Source organism: Diabrotica undecimpunctata, chromosome 6, assembly GCF_040954645.1.
Source record: "Diabrotica undecimpunctata isolate CICGRU chromosome 6, icDiaUnde3, whole genome shotgun sequence".
In the NCBI taxonomy this organism is placed as follows: domain Eukaryota; kingdom Metazoa; phylum Arthropoda; class Insecta; order Coleoptera; family Chrysomelidae; genus Diabrotica; species Diabrotica undecimpunctata.
The window spans coordinates 56,926,596-56,952,495 of NC_092808.1; the positions used below are offsets into that span (position 1 = coordinate 56,926,596).

Here is a 25,900-nt window from a genome sequence, read left to right on the forward strand (position 1 = left end):
TCCCTAACGAGTCCTTATGATTGCAGCTATCCGCCTTCTCATACTTCTGATGATGTCAATCATTTCTTGAGGCAGACCATCAACATTTTAATTAGAGCAGTTGTCCGTTATATCACTGTTTTGGATACCGAAATTTTTGACCTTATTCTTCTCACTAGCATGTTCCCGACATGTTCAATCTGTTTAAAGTCCGGTGAAAATGTAGGCTAATTAATGGCTGGTATTTGCACTTAGTTTAAACAGTTAGTTACATAAAGCGACATGTGCGGGCGATCATTGTCTTGCACGAATAGGACATTTTCATGAGCCGAAAGGTGTCACATGCTCTTGCAGAATGTTAGCAATGTACCGATTAGTAGTTAAAGTTTGGCCAGCAATCACTACAAACTCTGTGCCTACCCCTAAACCTATGACCTCCCACATCATAATTAAGTCTTCCCTGAAACAAACTGTAGGAGTAAAATTAAACTATTTATTTTGTTCTCTTGGGCTCCGTTATAGTCTTTCCCTTTCACGATTGAGTTTACGTAATTGCGGCTCTCCTTCATAAACAAACCCGATCTTTAGCAATGGCTAAGCATGCTAACCGATGACGTATTATCTAAAGTATAATCTGAAGTTATGTTAATCGATGACGTGTTAAAAATTTTCGGATTTCTTGGCCTGTATAACTTCAAACCAGCTTCATTACGTCTTCTTCTAATTGTATACTTACTTAATCTGGTTGCACTAACTTCTTTGACTTCGTTTCTTCTTCTAACTGCTATTTGACGCTATATTCACTAGTTTCTTTCGAACATTACAATGTATTGTCGGTTTTGCTTCACCAAACGTGTAGTCAATATCACTATAAAATCGATTACCTTTGATTATCGCTACATTATTAGTAATATGATGGTAAAACACCCATTATTGACTATTTTACGATCAAGATGGTAACATTAAACAAAATGAAAAAAACTTAAACGTTTACCGAAGAAAATTCTACGAAATTGAATGAATAGAAAAAAATATGTTTTAAAATTAACACAACTTCTTATAAAACCGTAAAACACTGAAAACTTTGTTTTCAAAACTTCCACAAAATTTATTATAAATTCTTATCACTACAGCTGTTTCGGCAGAGTGCCTTTCTCAAGTGATCTATTTTTAATATGTGTTTACACTTTATAGTCTTTAACGAAATAGGTTGAGGAGGAGAGAACTGTTTATCTCAAGTTGGTCATTCAGAATTATGTCTGAGAAATATCAACAAAAATAGCCAAACACATAAAAAAGAAAGGAATAACACCAGCTTTTAGAAGAAACAACAACTTAGGCAAATATATTAAAAACAACAAGAGCCAAAATAAAAAGCACTTACACAGTTGTGTATACAAACTTAAATGTGGCGACTGCCCAAAAACTTACATCGGTCAAAATGGAGAACTTTTAATAAACGTATATCGGAACATAAAAGGGCTTTCAATAATAGAAAAACAGATTCTACATACTCACTTCACCTTCTAGATCATAATCATTCTTTTAATGACGAATTTCTTCACATCCAAAATAAAGGCCTTAAGCTATCTTTATTAGAATCTATGGAAATTAACAAATTAAAAAACACAGACATAATTCTGAATGACTAACTTAGACAAACAGTTCTCCCCTCCTTAAGCTATTTCGTTAAAGACTATAAAGTGTAAACACACACCATAAATAGATTACTTAAGAAAGGCACTCTGTCGAAACAGCTATAGTGATAAGAATTTATAATAAATTTTGTGGAAGTTTTGAAAACAAAGTTTTCAGTGTTTTATTGTTATATAAAATGAATTTCCATCCAGTAACGGTCGAATCCATCACAACGTCTTATATTTATGCGATAACTTCAAGTTTCACATGAATTAACTTTAAAATGTACAAAGAAAACAATAATAATATTACCGAACTTCATGGCAATCTTAGTCTATCCAATATAATCATAAAATTTAATGAAATATACTCCTTTCATTATATAAAAAATAGCTCCATACCTTTAAATTTGCCGGTGTGTATTTCCCGATGAGATAAAATTTTTTTCAAATGTAAATGTTTCGTCACAACATTGTTGCTGTTGATCCGAGGAAAATTCCAATTTAAAATATAGACTCGCAACCAATATTTGATTAAATCAAACATGCAGTATGTTATTTTCAAAAACAAATTAATTGGATCGTAGTTTTCACCAATTTATGACTGCCGGTCATAATTTATAATTTTTTAAAATTACCGTGAAATCTTAAAGAACGTCAATGTACCTATTTGATTCCCACAGAGCGGCACCTCATGCCGCAGCAAATTAAATGTAAGGTGCGAGTTTTACGCTGTTGGATTCATAAACAAAAGTTTATGAATCCAAGTAAGAAGATCAATATTGATAAAAAATTTCTAGAGTTGTCGGTATTATTTGTTTTGGGCTGTTTAAAACAAAAAGTTTGCCATCAAGAACCATTGCAAGATGTTAATAATTTGAAGAGATTCATTTCAGAAGTATGACGGGAAATTTATGCAAATGTGGTTAATAATGTCTTTCAGAAATTTGTCTATAAAATGGGTAAATCTGTTAAAGCAGCCAGTGGATGTGTCAAGGGATTAGCGAAATCAGTGAACGTAAAGTTTGTATTTTATTTTTGTCTTTATTTTCTTATTTCTAAAATAAGTAGGTTATCGTAGAAAGAAGTATCATATACGAAGACAGAGATGGTCCAGAAGCCAGAAAAAGAAGGATGACGGGCTTAATACCCCCAAGGATTCTAAACTGCAGTCTAAACTTTTCTGAAGAGGTGAAATACCTTGGTATTACCCTTGACAGGAAGTTAAGTAACATGAAACTTCCTTTTAGATGGTAGAGCTAAAAGAGCATATATTTCCTATGAGCACTGTCGACCTCACCTGAGACCTTTCGTCTAGAGTGATCGCTTGGATCTATACTACTGTCATTGGGCCAATCTTACGGAGCTATTGCTTGGGTACCAAAAGTTCTACAGACAACAGCGATCAACAAACTTAACCATATTCAGCGGATGGCTTGCCTTATAACAGGTGCCATGAAAACAACAACAACTGCTGAGTTATTCATTGGCATCATGCCTCTAGACATACATGTCAAAGAGGTGACTCTCTTGCGTTGCAATGATGCGATTGGGCTCAGCGGGTGCACACCAAGATGTAGGACTGGGATAATTGAGATGTCGTTTCTGGCGGGGAGAGCTTGATGCGCTGCCCTGCTACAGACAGGCTACTACTCAATTAAACCTAAGTTTGTTTTCGACAAACCCTACAAAATCGAAACAAGACAGCATAGGGAGTCAAACGTGGCAGGCGTATTGCATATACACCGATGGCTCCAAAATGGAAGAAGGCTCAGAAGGCAGGTGATGCAGAATGCAGATACCTGGGATCTGCAGGTATCTGCAGATACCTGCAGATCCCAGGTCTAATAACGTGGGGTATGAATAAAGTGGGGTATGGGCAAAAATGTCAGCGTAGTTTAGACAGAACTAGCTGGTATCTGCATAGCCATATTAGAGATAACCTGAAAAGGTATAGCCGGGAAAACCATAACAATCTGCATGGATAGCAGACAAGCGCTACTAGCTTTGAATAGAACACATGTCACACCAGGGTTAGCAGTGGAGTGCCATGAGTCACTATCTAAAGCTTCGGGTGGTAATAACATCATCCTGAGATGGGTGAAAGCACACAATGGGAACAAAGGCAACCGCATTGCTGATCAACTAGCTAGGAATGTGGCAGGCGTAAGACGTTTAGAACCTGATGATCTTTTTGATTGGTCAACTATAACAATCGCAGAAATTGCCAAAATCTCACTCCCACGCGCAAATCATGAAAGTGGTCAGTAATGGTGAATGTTAATTAGCTAACAGTTATTGTTCTATGCTTATCCATAAAATCATGATTGCTCCTTCACAATCCAAAAAACAACTGAGGCAAGGACTTTTCGCAGATGTTGGAACACGAAATTTCTTAGGCCTTGGGGATCCAGAATGCACCCATTTCATCGACTGCTGCTTTGTTTCTGGGTCTTAACAATATACCCAAGATCTAATACAGATAAAAAAGTTGGTTTAGTAATTAAAAAAAAAAACGGTTTTTTAACATTCCATCTTAAAGCCGAAACGTTAAATATTGATTCTATTTTAGAATTCCTGGTTTATTTCCAACTAAATTATTGATATATTACATGTAATATTGATATATTACATGAATGTGATACAATGAGAGTTTGTTATATTACCATAAGAGTTGATAAATACTATATCAAATGACTCATTAATTTTCTGCTCATTATGACCCATGTAGTCGTTTTAAAACGAACGACAAAGAATAAAAATATTTTTAATGTACAGGTAAATTATCGCCACTATAAAATACTTTCAAATTATAAACTATCTACTTTATTGCTACATTTACTTTTGCAATGTTCTTTAGATAAGTTAGATTCTTGAAACTAATAATGTAATGTTTGCAAAAATACACTTCGATCTGATAACAAGATTAGGTAATAATCTTAGTGTTGGATATGTAAGAGTGATTAAATGATAATACTTAAAGGTGTGTCTGCATAACCATTTATATGAATTTTTATTTACAGATAAGAGCCGAGAAGGAAAAATGCGAAGAACAAAAAGAAATTATAGAAAAGGAGAGAGATAAAGCTCTGCGGATGGTAAGTTTAATTCTAAATGTTTTTACATTTACAGTATGAGGATATGGTGGAAACAAAAGTAACTGGTTATTAAAGCCTAAAACAACTGATTTTCTAAATTCTCACGAAATGTATTAATAATTTTTTTATATTATATTTTCAATATTCAACGAAAATTAAAAAAAATATATACGAACAAGCTGAATTTTGCTGATAATGTCTATTTGGGGACCCCAAAAAAGATGTAAAACACCGGCTTTCCCCTAAAATGCCCAATCGTAAGGGGAACGGAAAAATCGATTTACGACGAATCTGTACGTCGTAGAAAAAATGTTTCAAATAAATGTAGCTGAGATGATTTTGAACAAAAATGTTTATTAACACTTTTTGTGTAGAAGGAGCTGTTCTCTCAGAAACAACGCATGAAGCGACCGGCGATTTTGAATATCAGTTACGCGCGTTAAGTCAATTTAAATAAAATCTGTTATATCTTTTAATAGGAGTGTCCTATCGACAAAAATCGTTTTAAAGAAAATATGCGTTTTAAAAGTGAAGAGTGTAGATTTCGTAGACAATTTGTGTATTTTGCCGCAAATGAAGTAATTTTTTATAAAGGCGATTTTTGCCATTTTTTACGATTCTCATGAGATCAATAAAATTTATCACTTTCATTGACTGGTCGGAGTGGAATTTTTATTGTAAGACCCTAATCTTCAAAACTTATAACTATAACATTAAAATTCGATTTTGAGTTTTGTAAACAACTATAATCATTTGAAATATGCCTAAAAACGCAGAATTTAGACTTTTAAAGTACAAACGATCACATGTCATCGGAAAGACATCCACGAAGGCGTTATTGGGTGGAATTTGTAGATGAAGTTATGCAGTTTGGAAACGTTTTGGAAACGTAGATTTAAAAAGAAGAAGTTTTAAACGTTTTAAATCGTTCATAATGTGAAAGTTTAAATTCTGCGTTTTTTAGGCATATTTCAAATGTCTCAGATTTGTTGCCAAAACTCAAAACCGAAATTTCATGCTGTAGGTTTTGAAGATTAGGATCAAACAATGGAAATTCTATAGCGCAAAGCAGCTCCGGATAAATTAATGCAGATCCTTGCAGTTCTTTTTAATAAATGCCTTAACGAAGACGAGCCGCTAAAGAATGAAATAGAGCCATCATATTTTGCATTTATAAGAAAGAGAGCAGGAGAAACTGCAAAAATTACAGGGCAATTAGTGTATGTTTTGTAGCAAGGCTTTATGGACGAATACTAAAATAAAGAATTGAATAATAAGTTAAAAATTAAGAAGAACAAACCGGTTTCAGAGCTGTTCGCTTATTATTCATATGGGGTTATTCACCATTAAAAATATAGAAAAATGCATCGAAAAACTGTCAACTGTCGATTTAACCTTTGTCGACCTTGAGAAAGCCTACGATACTGTAACATTAAATAAGTTATGATTGTGCATGAAAAAAAAGTGGTATCCTAAGGTTACATTAAATCTGTAAAAGCCCTATACTCAGGATGTACCAGCGCAGTCATAGTAGGCAACACGACATCTGAATATTTTCGGGTTAGTAAAGGTTTAAGACTGGATTGTTCATTAGCGCCACTATTGTTTAAAACCCTAATAAGACCGGTACTCACATATGGCTCAGAAACCTGGACACTTACTAAAAGAGAGGAAACGTTGTTAGCCACCTTCGAAAGAAAAATCTTGCGACACATATATAAGGGCACAAAAGAAAACGGAATATGGCGAAAACGATACAACTCTGAACTATACAAAATCAAAATATACCAGGATCCGGATATTATAACATTCATCAAAATAGGACGGCTGCGTTGGATAGGACATGTAGAAAGAATGGAAGAAGGCGAAATACCAAACAAAATATTCAAACAGATGCCAGTAGGAAAAAGAACAAGAGGAAGACCGAAACTGAGATACTTAGAACGAATAGAAAATGATATAACAACCTTAAAAATAAAAAACTGGAGAAAAAAAGCACGAAACAGATCGGAATGGAGAAGAATCCTAGAACAGGCCAAGACCCAAAAAGGGTTGTCGAGCCAGTGATGATGATGATGATTGTTTAAAATTTACCTGAAAGAACCACAAATGTGGCGACGGAAATGTAACAAAATGGAAATAACGGTAATAACGGTGGGAAATGACACAATATAATATACTCGCTTGATCGAGGACGATCGAATACTGATAGCTGCTGATACTGACAACTCCAAGGAGGATTAAAAATAAATGTACATAAGACCAAATATATGGTAATTGACGTTGCGCATTGCTCATCCTTCAGATACTTGGGTCTAACATTAACATCTGACAGAAAGAGACAAGTCATTAAAACCAAAATTTGAACAAAGACAACCTTCTATTTGCCAATTAAATTTAATCCTCTGGAACCATAAAGTAAGAAATCGACCAAAAAACTCAATTTTCAAAACAGATATCACTTTCTCTAGAAATGGAGTCCATCTGACGGAAATAGTCAGCAAGACGTTGAAAACAAAATTAAACAAAGAAAGCGTGCTATTTTTTGCCAATTAAGTTCATTACCTGGTGCCATAAAGAAAAAAATAAAACAAAAAAGTCTATTTATAAAACAGATATCACTACCTCTAGAAATGGAGTACTGCAGATGGAGCACTGAGATCTCAAGGTTAGACTCTGTCAGAAATGACGAAGTTAGAAGAATTATGAATGTAGATGGTAATATAATAGAAACAATAGAAAATAAAAAAAGGATGGGTTATGGTCATTTAGAACGAGTGAATGACACTAGATGTCAAAAAAATATGGAATTGTATCCCAGTAGAAAAAAGGACACGATGTCGGCCACCCAGAAGTTGGAACACAACTCTAATACAAGTAACCTTTAATATTATAATATTGACCCCATATTTGTTGACCCACGAGGCGCTGCTGGCAGATTTACAGAATTGTAAAATTTCCAAGATTTTCCAGGAAAGATTCGGCTAGAAGTATCGCTAGAAATAAGTAATTTAATCTCAACTGTGAAATTCTTCATCTGAAATGAAAGTAAAAAGTTCGCCGAAAAATGCACGGGTTTTAAGGCCGTTCCTCGCGATTCTGGGCATAGCTAAATTCCAATGTAAAAGTTTATATCAAATAACGCAAAAACTATGGCAGATATTGAGATGATTCTTTTTTTATCTGAAAGGTCTTAAAAAGTTCTAGTGCACTATTTGGTTGTAAATTAATAAATTGTTTAAACAATTTTTTTTTTCAAATATTTTTGGTTAAAATAAACGTAATTTTTTTTTTTTGAAATAGGGCACTACAGAATTTGACCCACTTTCCGAATCTGTTTTTATTTTTAACATAAAGTGTAACACAAAGCAGCTATTTTTTTATAAACTTTTTAAAAAATCTCAAAGTTCTGCTAAATGTTACTCTCTCTCTCGGTCAGTACAGGCTGTCTTTGTCGATAGCTTCTGGATTCTCGCCGACAGGTAGGTAAGAAATATACACCCTCTCATAAATAATGTTGAATAACATTATTAGGGCTTATTAAAGAGTAATACCCAAATATTTTGAAGTATTTGAATATGGAATTTGATTATTTATAGTTATTGGAATATTTATTTTAAACGTTTTTGTTAGTAAAGTTTACATAATATGAAGTTTGTTTCGTCACTTGCTTGTCCAGTCATATTAGTCCAGGGTAATAAGGATTTTCTCGTGACACTCAATAATCCAGGTAGGTGACAACTTTGTTAGTTATTGTGGGTACACGTAAACTCATCACCAATTACCATAAATACCCTCGTACATAGTACAAACTCATCACCACCATAAAAGTAAGTATTTTCAAATAGACCCCGAGAGATTGGTAAACTCATCACTGGCCTACCTGCACCCCGTGGCAGGTATAGACCATAAACTCCTTGCAAACAGCCAAGATTGGATAATTTGGACAGAATAAATCTAAAATAGATGTATTAAATGCAAATGCAATTCATTTGTTTTTACTTGGGAATTCCTCAAAATTCTATTGATAGATCTATATATACCTAAAACTATACGCTTAGAAAAATTTCTCTTTATTTGCCCGGACATATCTTGTATTCGGAGGAATATGAGCAACGATCGTTTTCCTTTTATGTCACCTGTACATAAGACAATGAAAAAGCACATCAAGCAATCCAACAGATGAAACTAAAGACGGACCGCGATAAATGTTTTGTGTTGGATAACGATTCGCAACAAAATATTATTTTTGGCATTCCTGAGAATTTACGATACTTGCGAAAGCAGATGCATATTACTTGGATGGTACATTTCAATACGTTCCAAAATTTTTCTTGCAATTATTTACCATCCATAGCTTATTAAATGGGCATTACTCAATTAATTCGTTGCTTCGAAGAAGTTGGTGTCATTTTAAGTCCATTAAGACTTGTGGCTGATTTCGTAATTGCCGTTCGACGTCTGTGAACCGAATTGGGTGTTTATTTCACTTGACTCAGTTGGTCTCGCAAAATCCAAAAACTTGGTTTTATAACCACTTACAAGAGGGGAGATTTCAACGGCAAGTGGCTGCACCACTTATTTGGCAGGTCATTTTTGGACTCAGAATGAGTGGGCGATTGTTTTGTCAACGATTTCATGCGGATATCCCTAACTTGGAAATCCATGCGAATCCGTTCATGCCCATTTTTCCAACCATTTTTACCATTCTCATCCCCACTTTTGTATCTACGCTTCTACAGTACTAAACAATAGTGTACATAAAACTGCAAAGTTTACATGTACCTGTCCTGTTTTCACAGGATAATGTTTCTTAGGCTTTAACCGTTTATAAGGTGGGTCCTTAGGCTGTACTTAAGCATTTTGATTCCTTCTGTCATAATAAATAGATTTCTAATTAGTTAATAAGTTCAGGACTATTTCCGATATAAACGGAAACAGCACATGTTCATAAATATTTTCACTATAAAGTTCCCTAACGAAACTATGCAACTGCATTTTCAGATCTCAAAACCGCTTAGATTGGCAGATACGTCCAATAGGCCACACCGTAAAAAAATCGATATTAATATCTATTTTAAAGTAATTTGCTTAAAATACTTTTTGAATTTAATAAATTACCACAAAAACGAGAAGTGTAACAGGTAACTGGCCATCTTACGCATTAGAAACCAGCGCCTTGGGGCAAAAATACTGGTGATCAGTTTACCTATCTGCGGTGATGAGTTTACCTATCTCCAAAGGATGCCGGTGATCAGTTTACTATATCTCGGAGGGTCTAATAATTTTATGGGGGGCTATAAAGTGATGAGTTCGTACACGTCCGTTATTGTAGACCTATAACAAGAAAACCTATCTGTTTCCTGCCTAAAGTTCGGAGCCGTTTTTTAATGATTAACAATTTAATGCAAAAACGCGATTTTTTCTATTTTTTGCACTCCATTAGAAAGCTAAATACTTGCAAATACATAGAATTACAAAATTTTATTTTTTAGAATATTGATAAAGCTTTTCAAAATGCCGATTTTTGAAAGTTGAAAAGTCAATTTGTTGCTTCGCAAACTGCAAAATAAGTGACAATTGATATTTGTTAAAAACTTTTAGTAAACTTAAACTTTAAACTTTAGAGTTCCACCCAAAGTTGGGTATTGGGGTACTTAACAACCCCTCAAAATTTGGGACCGATATATTAATTAGTTTAAAAGTTATTTTATTTGTTTATCTCAGAGACCTTTTTTTACAATAACATAAGATAGAAAATAATAAAGATAGGGTAATTCTGTGGGTGACAAATGAAAGCAAAAGACTTATACTATCAATATGCATTAAAAAAAAATAAAAGAATAATTTATTATAGTCAAAAATCCTGATGTCAAATTTTTGAAATTATGTAGTTTATAAACATTTAGAATAACTTTAAAAACATTGTCCATAGAAAAAATTTTTTTTTACATTCGAAAAGCTAGTATTTTCACCCGAACTTTCAAATAAAAAAATTTGGCCTAGGTTAATTTGGGCCAAAGTTAGCCATGTTTTTTTGTTAATTCACAGCTAATTTGATTATAATAATTAAGGAACCTCATTGACGCCATGTTAAAGAATGGGATTTGTATTTTTTGTTAAAAAATTTGCACAAACATTGTACCTTTACAGGGCCCTCTACGAATTTTCGAAAATGTAGTTCAAATAGTGACTAGGAAGAACCCACAAATCCATGGCGTTTAAATACCGAACAAACAATTTTAAACTAATAAAATTTTCTATATCTCCGGATCTACTCAATGGATTTTGATCACTCTTTTTTTAATTTGTATGTAATTTCTACGTACATTACAAATATCTAATTTGTTTATATATTAATTAATTAATAAATGGTCTAGTTTGTTTAAACAATTCGTGAAAAAATAATTTTCTTCCAAAAATCTATCTTTTTAATACTAGTATCATTAATAATCATAGAAAAACTCGCGTTTTTTGCATTAAATTGTTAATAATTAAAAAACGGCTTCAAATTCAAAGCAGGAAACAAGTAGGTTTTCTTCCTATAAGGTCTACAATAACTAAAAAAGTTGTAAGCGACCTGGATTATTGAGTGTCACGAACATGGTCTATTTTTTGCTTATTTCCCTGAAGTATATATTTGATTAACATCTGTGTAATTTTTCTGTCGCTTCCTCGCTGGTTTTGCATATTGCTATGATAGCAGTATCATCGGTAAATGTTGCAATTGTATTATTTTCTAGAACAATAATATAACACGTATACAAAAGGTAAAGACACTTCTTTGTGGCAGCTCTGCTGTAATTTCTTTATATAATATATATATATATATATATATATATATATATATATATATATATATATGTATATATATATATATATGTATATATATATATATATATATATATATATATATATGTATATATATATATATATATATATGTATATATATATATATATATATATATATATATATATATATATATATATATATATGATATAATAATAATGTACCTATAATATGATATACTCCCTATAAAACGTCTTCCGACGTCCATTTTTCATTCAATTCGGTTGTTCCATTGTTCTTTAAGCTCTTTCGAGCTCATTGCGTTTCTTATTCTTTCCATCCGTGTTTTCTAAGGTAGTCCTCTCTTCTGAATTCCTGTAGGTGTTCATACAGGTACTGTCTTTCATTCATTGGACATGTCCGTACCATTTGAGCTGCTTTCGTTGTATGCCATCCATGACTCTATCTACTATTCTCATACTTTATTGCATCCAGTTCGGCTTTATATCTTTCTTCGATGTCTCTGTTAATCGTCTCGTTTCACAACCGTGTAAATTAAAGGATGCTTTTTACCACAGTTTCATGGGTTGTAGTGCTAGAGAGAGCATGTCAGCTGAGCCAAAATGAAAAATAATCAGATACATTATTACCTAAAGAAGTGAAAGTGGTTCAATTTAGAAATTATATAGTAAATAATAAATATTTGAAAACTGATGCACATATTCCTCCCGCGATTTGGGCTTCAAGTACTAATTTTATAAATCGCACTATTAATAGACGTAAATCCTTTCATTTTAATTTCATGAATGTTTTTATTCGCCACATCTCAACATTTTCCATTTCAGAATATTTATCATCAAACTTTAATTCTACGTTCAAAGCCAATTTGTCAGTAAAAAAGTAACAAAAAAAAAAAACAAAAGAAAATATAAGACATAAAAAAACGAATTCGGCAATACTGTGACCTCAAAATATCTTGTTATACATACCTGTATGTACCTTTGCTAAGTTGTGAATTAATTATTTAATAAATAATATTACTCTGGTATACTCGTATTATTCTAATTACCCCATAACCGCACTGAATAGAAGACCTCCCGCTCGCTTTATTGTATAGACCCAAGACTTATCACTACAAGGGGTGGGTGTCCGGTTGTAAGTAGATAAAAAGCCCAACTTTAGTACAAGATGACGTGTAGAATATTCTTCGAGAATGGATTTTGTTTCGTAAAGAAAGATATTTTTGAAATAGATATCGCACTGAATTTTACCGTTACGATTTTCGAGGATAAGCCTTAAGAGAGAAGTCAGTAAAGAGTATTGATTTAGAATTATTATGTTTTGCAACGTTTTAATGCTGAAAAGAAACTTAAATATATTATTATGTATACAAAAAAATTAGAAGTGAGTACTCATGTAATTATAATATATCTAGATCTAAATTAAACCAAATAGTCGTACTCCTCAACAAGAATATTGGTAACGAATTACAATTGTGCATTTGGATAATACTATAAAACCAGAGTATTATCCACAAGTTTCCGATGAGATCTCATTAATAATTAGCTACCAGTATGACACATTAAATACATTTAATTCACAAGTATCCATATCTATTATTCCAGTAACTTATGTATATTGGAGACATGATTTTTCTTCCTACTTACATTACTTACCAAATGTATGCCTACAGGTATATCCAAATTTCGAAGACTGTAGATTTCTTTATATCATCTTTGTATCTCTGTTTCACACTTGTAAATTTCAGTGAATTGCCCAATGATTCCTTTTTACTTATATGTTCGTTTAAATAATTTAAAAAATAATTATGATAAACAATCTTAGAGACGTATGTGATTCCACGATTAAAAAAAAACAGTATGTATTTAACAATAAAACACTGAAAACTTTGTTTTCAAACTTCCACAAAATTTATTTTAAATTCTTATCACTACAGCTGTTTCGGCTGATTGCCTTTCTCAAGTTTTCTCAACAAAGTTTTCAGTGTTTTATTGTTACATAAAATGAATTTCCATCAAGTAACGGTCGACTCCATCAATCAGTATGTATTTGTTTTTGTCGTGTCGTTTTCTTGTCTCAAAACTAGCACATTCTTCTCTTAGATCCTAAATTGTAGCACTAGAAAGTTAAAAAAAAAATTATTATCTTTGATATAATTAGAAAAAGGTTAAGTTGGACATTATGAGATAATATAACTTTATTTTTTATTTCTTTGTTTGCTTCGACCATTAAATGTTTCCACTAAGTTCTTAACAATCCTTGAGTAGAATATCGTAAAAGTGCCGTTTAATTAAGATAAAGGATGAGGATCGAGATGAGAATCATGGGCCACTTTTTCATTACGCTCTTTACTACATTAGTTAACTTTATATATGCCTTACTTATATAATGTATCTTTTAATTAGCTTCAGGAACAAGCGAAGGAATCCGAATACAATAGAAGAAAATTGGAACGAGCTAGGCAAGAGGTCGTTACTCACATGACCCGAATAAAGAATGAGAAAGATTCGTTAGAAAGAGAGGTAAGTTTGTTCCATACATCTTAATTAAAATTAATTAATTTGAAAATCGTTAATTGTTATGTGGTTTTAAATCCAAAAAGTATATTAATAAAAATATTCTTTTTTGTGTTTTTGGTCCATTGTAAATATAAATTACTTATATTCAATGTAGGTTGTACTTAGCTGATGTGAACTTACTACTTTGTTTCATGGGTTCAGAAATCGTTCTCAAAATGTAAATTAAACAAATTTCTCGTTTTTTCACTTGGAAATAGAAAAATTCTTTTAATAATTTAATTGTATCTGCTTCACTTATATTATCATCTTTGAGGTGTATTCCTGGTATGACTTTATTGGCATATTGTTCACTTGATTACCTGAAATCAACTATTACTCTAGAACACATATCAGAAAAAAAAAACGATATCATCTGTTTGGTCTTTAAAAATACCACCACATTCAATCATAACAGTAAAGTAATAAGTTCAGTTGTTAGTAACACTTGTAGGTGTAATATGATAAATTACTCTTGCAGTAATCGGTGCAATACTGGTAGGTTTACTAATATACTTCTTCGCGTTATGGGTAACGTTTAATGCTAATATATCAACTAGGTCCTTGCATATTTTCCTGTCCTTTGCTAATCCTTTGATCTCTTCCTATATTTTGTTATATCTCTCCGGGTCCCTCCGTGTACTTCTTCTCCATATATTTAATGGTCTTTCCACTCTATTTCCTCTCTATAATAATTTAAGGCTCGATGTGTTCTTTTTTGGTTTTCCAAGCTTAAGGTCCTTCCATTTCTATCTTCTTCTTATGATGGTTCTTTCCCTTCAAGCATCCACAGTTATTTGTTACTAATCTTGTTTGACTAGAAAACATTACATATATACTGATGGTCAGAAAAATGCCTAGAAGGACAAATATTTTTTTAAATATTTATTTATGGAAGTATACATTATAATATTCTTATTATTTGATAACATTATTAACAAATTACCAACTTCATTGTCATCAAAAAATTAATAATAATGAGTGGTTCTTTCTTGATTTTCTATACACTCAGTAACTCTATGAGGAATTGATCGAATTAAGTGATCATATTGTGGAATACTTATCCAGATTCTTCTTATGGCATGTCACAGGTCTACTAAGTTTGCTGGAGGACATGGCAATCGATTTAGGTTATGACCCACCATTTTCCCAAATAATATTCAATGGGTGATAAATTAGCTGATCTTGACTGCCACTCCAAATTCTCTATACCAGATTTTTGTATGAACTCCATGGTTTCACGAGCAATATGAGGTCTTGCGTTATCCTGTTGATCAGATCGCATTTAAAATAGTTTGTAGGTAGGGATGTAAAACCGGTTGCAGTACTTCACTAATATTTCGTCGACCTGTCGAAGTGCCGATTATAAGAACTAAAGGTGATCTGCTTCCCAAACATATAAAACCTCATACCATAATGCTTGATTATCTTGCCGTATGACGTTCAACAGCCAAGGCTATATTTCTTCTCTCACCTCGAAAACATTTTACCCTTATGCGCCCAACAGAACCACCCGAACCAAAGCAGGTCACTAAAGCAGACATTGGCCATTCCAAATTTGCCGAGCTCTGCACCATTTTAAGTGTCGAGCTTTGTGGTGTCAAAGGTAGCAACAAAAGCAGACGGTAAGCTCTCAGTCCCATTCCAAGTAATCTTTGAATAACTGTTCTTCTTGAGACTACCCTCTCTGCAGCTGCAACAAAATCATTTCTTACTTGATCTACACTCTACTGTCTATTTCTGAGAGCAAGAAGTCTAAGATGGTACAAATCACGGTCTTGCAATTTTCTAGGACGTCCATACTCTCCACGATGCCGATAAGTCTCACCATTGAATAACCTCTTCTAAACTCTTAATACCGTTGATGGATTAGCTTTAACTTTTTGAGAAATTTCCTGTAAACAAAAACTGGCCTCTTTCAAGCCTAGAGTGTGTCCTTTTTCCAAGTCGCTTAAATAACGAAATTGCCGACGATCGCGAACTGTCATTTTAATTTTTTTGGCTAGATCCAAAAAAAATCCAAAATAACTAAAAATTACAAATAAACTGAAGTTAAATACACAGAAATAAACTTTATTATCTTTTTTATTTTTGCTAAAAAAGAAGAAAAAACTTTTTTTAAAGAAAAGATAGTGAGGTAAAAACTTTATCACATATACATTTTTAGATAAAACTTTTGAAGAAATACTTTTGATCCGAATAAATAACCGAATACAAAGTGTTGTATTTTTCTTTGACCATCAGTATATTTCACAGGCATTTGTTAATTAATGTCTGTACTTTCTTCACTAGTATTTCGTATGCCTTCCAAGTTTCCGCTACATATAGAATGACTTTTTTGACATTTGAACAAAATGTTTTCATTTTAGCTTTGTGCTGTGGTTATTTCTTTTGACTTCCATATTATCGAGTTTACGCTATTGAATTTTTTTCTTGTCACATTATTTGCTGTACTGTTCTCTGTGAGTATTTGTCTGGTGTTTGTTTATTTGTAGTGCAGTAAACTTTGCAACCTTAGCCAGTTTATTTCTCAAAATATCATGTGTCCTGGAGTACTAGTGAGAATGCATATACCACCTGCAAATCCTAGATCTTTCAGGTTAGACAAGTGTGTCAGTTTATGCCGGTGCGGTTATCTGTTGTCCTTTTCATTATCCCCTCGATTACTATGAGGAATATTGTAGGTGGCAATACGCAGCCTTGACATACCCTAGAATAAGTGCATATTGATTCGGTCAGCTCTCCATTGTGCTCGATGCTTGCAGTGCAATAAATTGTTGTATAAGGCCTTATATTTATATTTTTCGGTAGTCCGTATTGAGTACGAATATTCCACTTTCCACTGAATCAAATGCCTTATAAAAGTCGAAGAAAAGTCTCGTTTCTCTAGTCTGTTCGACGATTATTCTCGTGTGCGTATGTTATCGACCCCTGATCTTTCGGGTCTGTATGGTGTCTGATTCTCCCTCAGTTTTTTGTCTATTAGATTTCTGATTCTCTTTAATAATATTCTGGTCATGGGTAAAGAGTCTCGTGGAGGATAAAGGTGGAGGACATATTTTATTGTTTTCAAGACTCATACAGGTCTCCAGGTCTTTTAGTCGAGACTACTACCTGAGGGCTTTTCTTTTTGTTATTTGGGTTTTGCTTTACAGTTTGACTGAATTTTGCAAGATACGAAGATAACCTTTTCCAGATCTTACTATAAGGGAAAACGGTAGTTTTGAGCCCTGTACTAACGTGAATTTATTTTATTTTGCCCATTGTTTGACTAGGAAACCTATGTTATTATATCCCCTTGGCTGACGAGATTGTTAAAGTCGCACAAATCAAATATTAAAGTCTTTCAAATCAAATTGGGTTTTTTGGGATCAAAAATTATCTGGTGGTAGAGCCACTTTTTTGGTTTATATATGGACGTGACCGTGTATTTCCTTACTTTCACGTAGAATTTCTATACCATTAAAATTGGTAGTACCGTCTGATGTTGTAATGATGTTTGTTTTAATATACATTACGCTTCCGTGTTTTGGGTATGAGCGTTCTACTGAGAACTATAATCTTGCGATCTGGAGTATGCTGGTTTGTTCCTCTGTTTTCTGTACGCAAAATACGTTACATTTAGATTCTCTACATAGGTGTAGTAGTATTTCTACTTTGTGTTTGGTGATACCCCCTACGTTAATGGTAATCATTGTCAGAAAGAGTATTGAAAAGAACCATTTCACTTGATTTGGCACAGTCTGCTCTTTTGTTCAGTCCGGTAGTGGAAGGCTTAGCCGTTTGTTTCGAGACGTTTCCAGATTCACCAGCGACATTTTTAGGTATCGTTGTTGTGTAAATATCGCGTAAGTGGAGTCTCCTTCTATGTCCCTTAAACATTGTGCTTGGATAGGGTAATTTAAGTTAAAGCGATATAATTTATGACCTTCATAAAATATATATCTTTGAATTTTATTGCATTTATGAAAATTCTTATACAATCAAAAGTCTAATACCCACGCTAATGAAATTTTATAATCGATTTATTTTTACCATACTCTTTGAAATTTTATTCACAAATACGAAACAAGTTATTTTAAAATTAACATGTAAAGAAATTCTCATTTAAATTGTTATAGGTATAACTTCACCTGGTTTAATAATACTAAATGATACTGAGTAGGTAAATATAAAAGTCGGTCGATGTTTTAACGTGGTCATTATTGCAGTTGGTATTTTTATAAATGTACACACATTCACGATGTAATTCACTACATTTAATTGGACAACTAGTTGAAAAAGTGGACTGGTTCACATAAACAGATAATATAATTATAGGCCAAATGAATCATAATAAGAGTAAAGAGGACTATAGTGCTTATTATAAAAATATCAGTTTGTTTTAATTTTATTCTGTAGCTATTTTCTTGTGGCATTTTAATATTATTTACGATCTTTAATGGGAATTAACCACAATTTCAGTTTAAAGTAAGTTTATTTTGATGTTTTGTTTTCAACTTTGGAAATCGTTCTCAATATACCAACAAATTAAATAAATTATTTTGTTTTTTACTTGGTAATTCAAAACAAATCTTACTTTTTTTTATCTGTGCACGTAAAAAATATGTGCTTTATACTCTCTATATATTTTATTATCTCAATATAGTTTTAAATTTAATTTTCAATAACATGCAATCTAAATTAATTAACAAATCTAACGTTTACGCAACTTAACACGTTATTTTAAAAAAAATACTATTATAGCAATACATTAAATTTGAGGTTTGCGACGTGGAATATTCGAAACCTCGTATAGATTAGGAGCTCCCCAAAATCTCCTAAACGAACTAGATAGATACAATATATATATATATATATATATATATATATATATATATATATATATATATATATATATGTATATATATGTATATATATATATATATATATATATATATATATATATATATATATATGTATATATATGTATATATTGTTATGATATGTAAAATCGAGAAAAATATTGGGTTGATTAAAATATTTCAAAGTTCAAAAACATTAAAATATTTCAGATAAGTAGGATAATAAACAACAAACATTTCGAAGAAGGAAAGTTATTAAATTCTTGGATTTCCTGTACTAAACAAAATGTAAGCTATACATAAATTATTTCTTTGTTATACTTGAGTGACCCGCATAAGTTTAAGTGAAAGCCAAAGACAATTGAACGGGGTTTTTCAAAATACATTAATGCAGTGATTAAAGACAATAGAAGGGATTATAGAAAGAGGTTTTTGTTAGTTTTTAAGAATTATAGAAAAATATTATTTGTAAATAAGTTTTAGGAAATTTATAATTATAGGTAAACATTTGTTTGTTATCGAAATGAAAAAATGGGGGAATTGTGACGAGTTTTGATTGGCGGAGATTGAAAAAGGTGGGATAAGTATGTAGGAAAAAGTTTAGCGAGATTGAGGAGAGAGAAAAGGAGAATCAGTTGGTTTCCAAGTCTGTAAGACGAACAGTGATTGTTCTCTGGCTGTTCCCGAGATGTAGCAAGCAGTAGTGTTGAATGTTAGTGAGTTTTTGTGGAGTTAGTGTATCTGACAGAAGCTGAAGCAGCAAAATATTGTAAGTCATATTTTTCTACTTATATTCCAAGAGTCACTGTTCAGGCCAACGAGAGATTCAGTTTATCGTAAAGAGAAGATATTCCAAGAGTCATTTTTCACTCGGGCCAACGAGAGATTCAGTTTATCGAGAGGAGAAAGGCTATCATAATTTGAATGATTTGTGCTTTTGAAGGAGATCATTAAGGACGATATACTTGCAACAATCTGTTGTACGATTGCTGATTACATAGGGAGCGGTTGAGAGGAGATAATATAGTCTACAAGGAACAAGGATTTGGACCACTCATCATCAGAGAGAGATATTTTTGTTTTCTGCATTTTTTTCTTTTATTGATAACACAATTTTTACACTTAATTTAGAAAGGATATAAATATTTTGATTAGGAGAGTTATAATAGTTTGGGATTTTGAGATTTCAATTAATATTGTTTGTACCATTAATTTTGATTGTTCACGTGCGGAGAACAAAATTTTGAGAATCCTTATATGAGATTTGTTTATTGAAAACTTTTGAGTGAATTATTTCATTATTTTTATTTCAATATATAGTGTTAGATCATATGTGTTTTTTATTATTCCGGTATTATCTGGACCTTACCTTTCACATGTAATAGCAAAGATATTGAAGCACGAATTTAACCCTGAGATAAAAGAATTAAAAATTGTGATAGAGTCATAATCATATCATTTAAATAATTTTAATTAATCAAAAAAATTAATTAGCTAATTATTGCTTGGCGCACCAAGACTTTAAATATCACAATAATATATATATATATATATATATATATATATATATATATATATATATATATATATATATATATATATATATTATTGTGATATTTAAAGTCTTGGTGCGCCAAGCAATAATTAGCTAATTAATTTTTTTGATTAATTAAAATTATTTAAATGATATGATTATGACTCTATCACAATTTTTAATTCTTTTATCTCAGGGTTAAATTCGTGCTTCAATATCTATGCTATTACATGTGAAAGGTAAGGTCCAGAGAATACCGGAATAATAAAAAACACATATGATCTAACACTATATATTGAAATAAAAATAATGAAATAATTCACACTCAAAAGTTTTCAATAAACAAATCTCATACAAGGATTCTCAAAATTTTGTTCTCCGTACGTGAACAATCAAAATTTATGGTACAAACAATATTAATTGAAAACTCAAAATTCCAAACTATTCTAACTCTCCTAATAAAAATATTTATATCCTTTCTAAATTACGTGTAAAAATTGTGTTATCAATAAAAGAAAAAAAAACTGCAGAAAACAAAAATATCTCTCTCTGATGACGAGTGGTCCAAATCCTTGTTCCTTGTAGACTGTATTATCTCCTCTCAACCGCTCCCTATGTAATCAGCAATCTTACAACAGATTGTTGCAAGTATATCGTCCTTAATGATCTCCTTCAAAAGCAACAATCATTCAAATTATGATAGCCTTTCTCCTCTCGATAAACTGAAGCTCTCGTTGGCCCGAGTGAAAAATGACTCTTGGAATATCTTCTCTTTACGATAAACTGAATCTCTCGTTGGCCTGAACAGTGACTCTTGGAATATAAGTAGGAAAATATGACTTACAATATTTTGCTGCTTCAGCTTCTGTCAGATACACTAACTCCACAAAAACTCACTAACATTCAACACTACTGCTTGCTACTTCTTTGGAACCACCAGAGAACAATCCTGTTCCTCTTACAGACTTGGAAAATCAACTCACTCTATCTTTTCTCTCTCCTCAATCTCGCTAAACTTTTTTCTACATACTTATCCCACCTTTTTCAATCTCCGCCAATCAAAACTCGTCACAATTCCCCCATTTTTTCATTTCGATAACAAACAAATTTTTACCTATAATTATAAAATTTCCTAAAACTTATTTACAAATAATATTTTCTATAATTCTTAAAAAAACTAACAAAAACCTCTTTCTAAAATCTCTTCTATTTGTCTCTAATCACTGCATTAATGTATTTTGGAAAACCCCGTTCAATTGTCTTTTTGTTTTCACTTAAAATTATGCGGGTCACTCAAGTATAACAAAGAAATAATTTATGCAAAGCTTACATTTTGTTTAGTACAGGTAATTCAAGAAATTAATAACTCTCCTTCTTCGAAATGTTTGTTGGATATTATCCTACTTATCTGAATTATTTTAATGTTATTGAATTTTGAAATATTTTTAAACAAACCAATATTTTTCTCGATTTTACATATCATAACAATATATATATATATATATATATATATATATAACTGCCTTACAAGAAATGATGTGGATTGGACACAATATAACAGAAAAATGAATCAATACGATTTTATACAGCTGTGATCCTAAAGATCATATCTTGAGCACTGGAGCTATAGTCAAACAAGAGAGGAAAACATATAAAAAAATATTTCAGAGAAATTAGTCCTCGAATGTGTATGTTGAGACTTAAAGGACGTTTCTTCAATTGTAGACGTAATTAATGTACGTGTCCCGACATAGGAAAAAGAAGATGAAGTTAAAGAAGATTTTTTGATGAATTAGAGTCCGCATATCATCTATGTCCAAAAAGTGATATAAACATAATCTATAGAGAGCTAAACGCAAAAGTTAGAAGAGAACAGCAATTCCAACCCTCAATAGATAAGCAGTCTCCATGAGCAATCAGATGACGATGGAGCATTAATCAACCTAGCAAGATCACTTAACATGGTAATTGCCCACACATACATTCCTCCAAAAGATATACACAAAGGCACTTGGAAACCACCAGACAGACTTACAGTAAATATGGTAGATCTGTTATTATAGACTCACGACACCTATCGAATCTAATAAAAGTCCGCACCAGGAGAGGAGCAAATGCAGATCCTGAGCATTATCTAATCGAAAGTACCATAAGGGCCACAATCTCAAACATAAAAAAGGAAAGAGTTTCTAAACGGCAACGACACAATGTAGAAGAACTCGAAACACAAAAAAAATAGAGACTATATTATTTATTATTTTATTATTTACGTTATTGCTTTTAATAATATAGTTACATAGCAAGAGTAGTACAATTAAACACCAAACGTGCAAATATCGTAAATAAAAAAAATACAAGAACAAAACTATACAATAACAAGATTTACAATACAAAATAAAGTACCTATTATGTATCATTCATGTGATTATAAATGCCCTGAGTTTAAGCACATTTGAGATAACATAAAAAAATTGCTTTAGCGGAATCAGGATTGTCAAGAGAAAGAACAAAATTATTTAAACTGGATAAACAGTCCTCACTTTCAGGTTTCATTGATGCATTGATGCACAAATTGGACAATTAAATAAAAGATGTTTCATTGGATCAAATTACTTACTATTACAAATAGTGCAAATTTCAGTCGGACTGATGCTGTGAGTGACTCCACTGAGAGCAAGTTTCAATTTTTGCTTATTGCAAACACTTAACTGAGCTATTATTCGGGTTATATTTAACAGGAGATAGCTTTTGGCATAAGGGAAAAGCATAAAATTATTGTAAAAAGTTAAAAAGTATCTCTGCATTAAAGTGCTTAATTTGTAGAGCCCAATTATATTTGTCTGGTAGATTAGTAAGCGCACATTAGTAAGTTGACTATTATTCATTTTTAGAATCTTCAGTAACCAGTTCAAGCACCATTCAAATACATTTTATACAATTTTAGCACGGCCAGTTTCTAATTTAACAACGTAGTCTGGTGGGTTCAAAGGTAAAAGTAAAATTCTTTTAATAAACTGGATTTGGATTTTCTCCACAATTTCATAATACCGGAGTCCCCAAACTGGTATACAATTAGCAGCAATACTTAAACATTTGCAGCTGTTGGGAACTGTGTATACTTCCTCGGAAGTAATTGAGATGTCGAAATAGGGATGATTCGCGTCAAAGAAAGATGTATTTTCTCTAATAATTATTTGTTGACAATTTCTGAAGAGTTAGTAAATTTAATTTTACTAATGTTTGTATTTTGAGAACGATTTCCGAAGTGGAAATTGAAACGTCAATAAACGTATTTTAACCTTTAATTGTGGCTTATTCCCATTTAAATAGTAATTAATTTAAAATGCCACAAGAAAATAGCTTCAGAACAATATTAAGAAACCGTTATGGGCCCAGCGTTATTCAAAATTTTCGGAGATTGGAAATTCTATACAAGAAACTGGCACATTGTCAAAATTCAATCCAATTTTTACGATGATGTAGAGACAACTACCTAATACCAAAGGGCTTGAAGTTACGTCCAGCATATTCAAGCAGAAGGTTGAACAACATTCTACATAGAGCCAGCTTGTCCATGATCCGCGAAAGGTTACAATATCATAGATGTAATTTATTTTTTGTTGAACAAGATATTGTAAGTATTGAAGATTTGCTTTTCGATGTGATATCAAATTCTGATTTTGATCAAATTATTTTTAGTTTACATATAGTATATGAAAATTCATATATTAAACAAAGAGATATACATTTAAATAAATTCTGAAGAGTTGTTCTAATAAATCAACCGACATTTCGAGATTACGTTGATTGCCACGTATCCTTTTGATCATGGTCCATAACGTTTTAGCGTCCCTACAGTTAGGAAGGTTTGTTATAATTTCTCTATCATGCAGTTTTTTCTTTCTCCTCGGTAAATTTTTGTATTCTTGTTTGACAGAGACATATGAGTTAAGATACTCTGAGGAAAAATAATTTTGTTTGCAAATTTGTAGTCTATATTTCACAATTTTTTTAATTTCATACATTCATAGTCAAACCAAGGATGTTGTATTCGCATATTATTATTCTTCTTCTTCTTCTTCTTCTTTTTCCTGTTTATAAGCAATTCTGCAAGTTCATTGGCGGATTAATACCTCTATGGAAGGTTGTCACTCCATCTTTTGCGTGCTCGTTCGATACTTCTTCTGCCGATTGGTGACTTGGTGACTTATCTTTTTTGACTTTGACTTAGCTATTTTGACGACACGGGTCTTTTCTAGGAACTAGATTCAGATATAGAAATAAAACGAAGAATAGCAATTACTAAAACTACTCTTATGAAAATAAAAGTAGTTTACCGCGTTTATCAGTTTGGAACTAAGACAAAGAATGGTTAAAAGCTATATTTGGTCAGTATTTTTGTATGGAGCAGAAGTGTGGACACTAAAAGTATCAAGTATGAACAGAATTACATCATAGGAAATGTAGATTCATAGACGGATGCTGAAAATACCTTGGACAGCAAGAAAAACTAATGAGGAAGGGCTAAGAGGGTCAACAAAGATATAGTGACTGATCGCCAACGTCGGATAACTCTGATATTGCACGTGAAGAAGAGGAAGATGTGAAAAAGGGACTACGCCAGGTATCTTGTTCAACATTATGCTCAAAAAAAGAATAAGAGGCTCAACAGTTAATCCTCGAGGTACAATAATTAGATCATCGAGGCAATTCGAGGCATTCAATCGAATAGAACGAGATGCACAAAATAGTTGTCTTAAAATCAATCAATTCAAAATAAAAAAACTGGAAAAGTTTTATTAAAAATCCTTTGTAAAAGGTTTATAATTAAAAAAAACCTTTCGGGGTAGATCACAGAACGTTTTCGGACCTAAAAGTCTGTCATCAGTGTATTATTACCAGATATACTTGAGTCAAGCCACTAAATATCTAGGTAAAAACTCTTAAAGAGTTACAAAATTTGTTGTATGTTGCATTATTGTTGAAAATATGTTGTGATGTTAAAGTATTTAGCAGATACCATGCATGGCAACTTAAGCCTTCCATGGTTTTGACTTGTCTGAATGGGTTCCAGATGGCTGTAAGTTGCCATCTAGAACCCGTTCAGACAAGGTCTGATGGTCAGCAACAACCCCTATTGGGAGTCTTACGTTGCCATGCAGGGTATCTGTTAAATACTTAAACATCACAACATGTTTTGATGTACATGTCACGGTACGGACATGTCAGAAGAGCAGACCAAAATCGGTGGATAAATAGAATAACAGAGTGGAGCCCGATAGGAAGAAGAAAGAGAGGCAGACCCCGAAGATCTTTCAGAGATGAGGTGGACGAAGCAATGAGTAGAAGAAACCTACAGGAAGGGGACTGGCTAAACAGGAAAAATTGGAGAAAACGGTTGAGTGAAGGAATACAGTGAAAACTGTGGAAATCCTTGTATAT

General features: G+C 32.2%; 1 protein-coding gene across 1 annotated transcript in view; it reads left to right on the plus strand.

Annotated features, from left to right (window-relative positions):
• LOC140443457 (uncharacterized) overlaps window positions 1-25,900 on the plus strand; it is a 212,091-nt gene that overhangs the window by 94,833 nt on the left and 91,358 nt on the right. Inside the window, exons 4-5 of the mRNA XM_072534731.1 lie at window positions 4,640-4,714; window positions 13,931-14,047. Coding sequence (XP_072390832.1) covers window positions 4,640-4,714; window positions 13,931-14,047 — 192 coding nt within the window. The remainder of the gene's footprint in view (window positions 1-4,639; window positions 4,715-13,930; window positions 14,048-25,900) is intronic.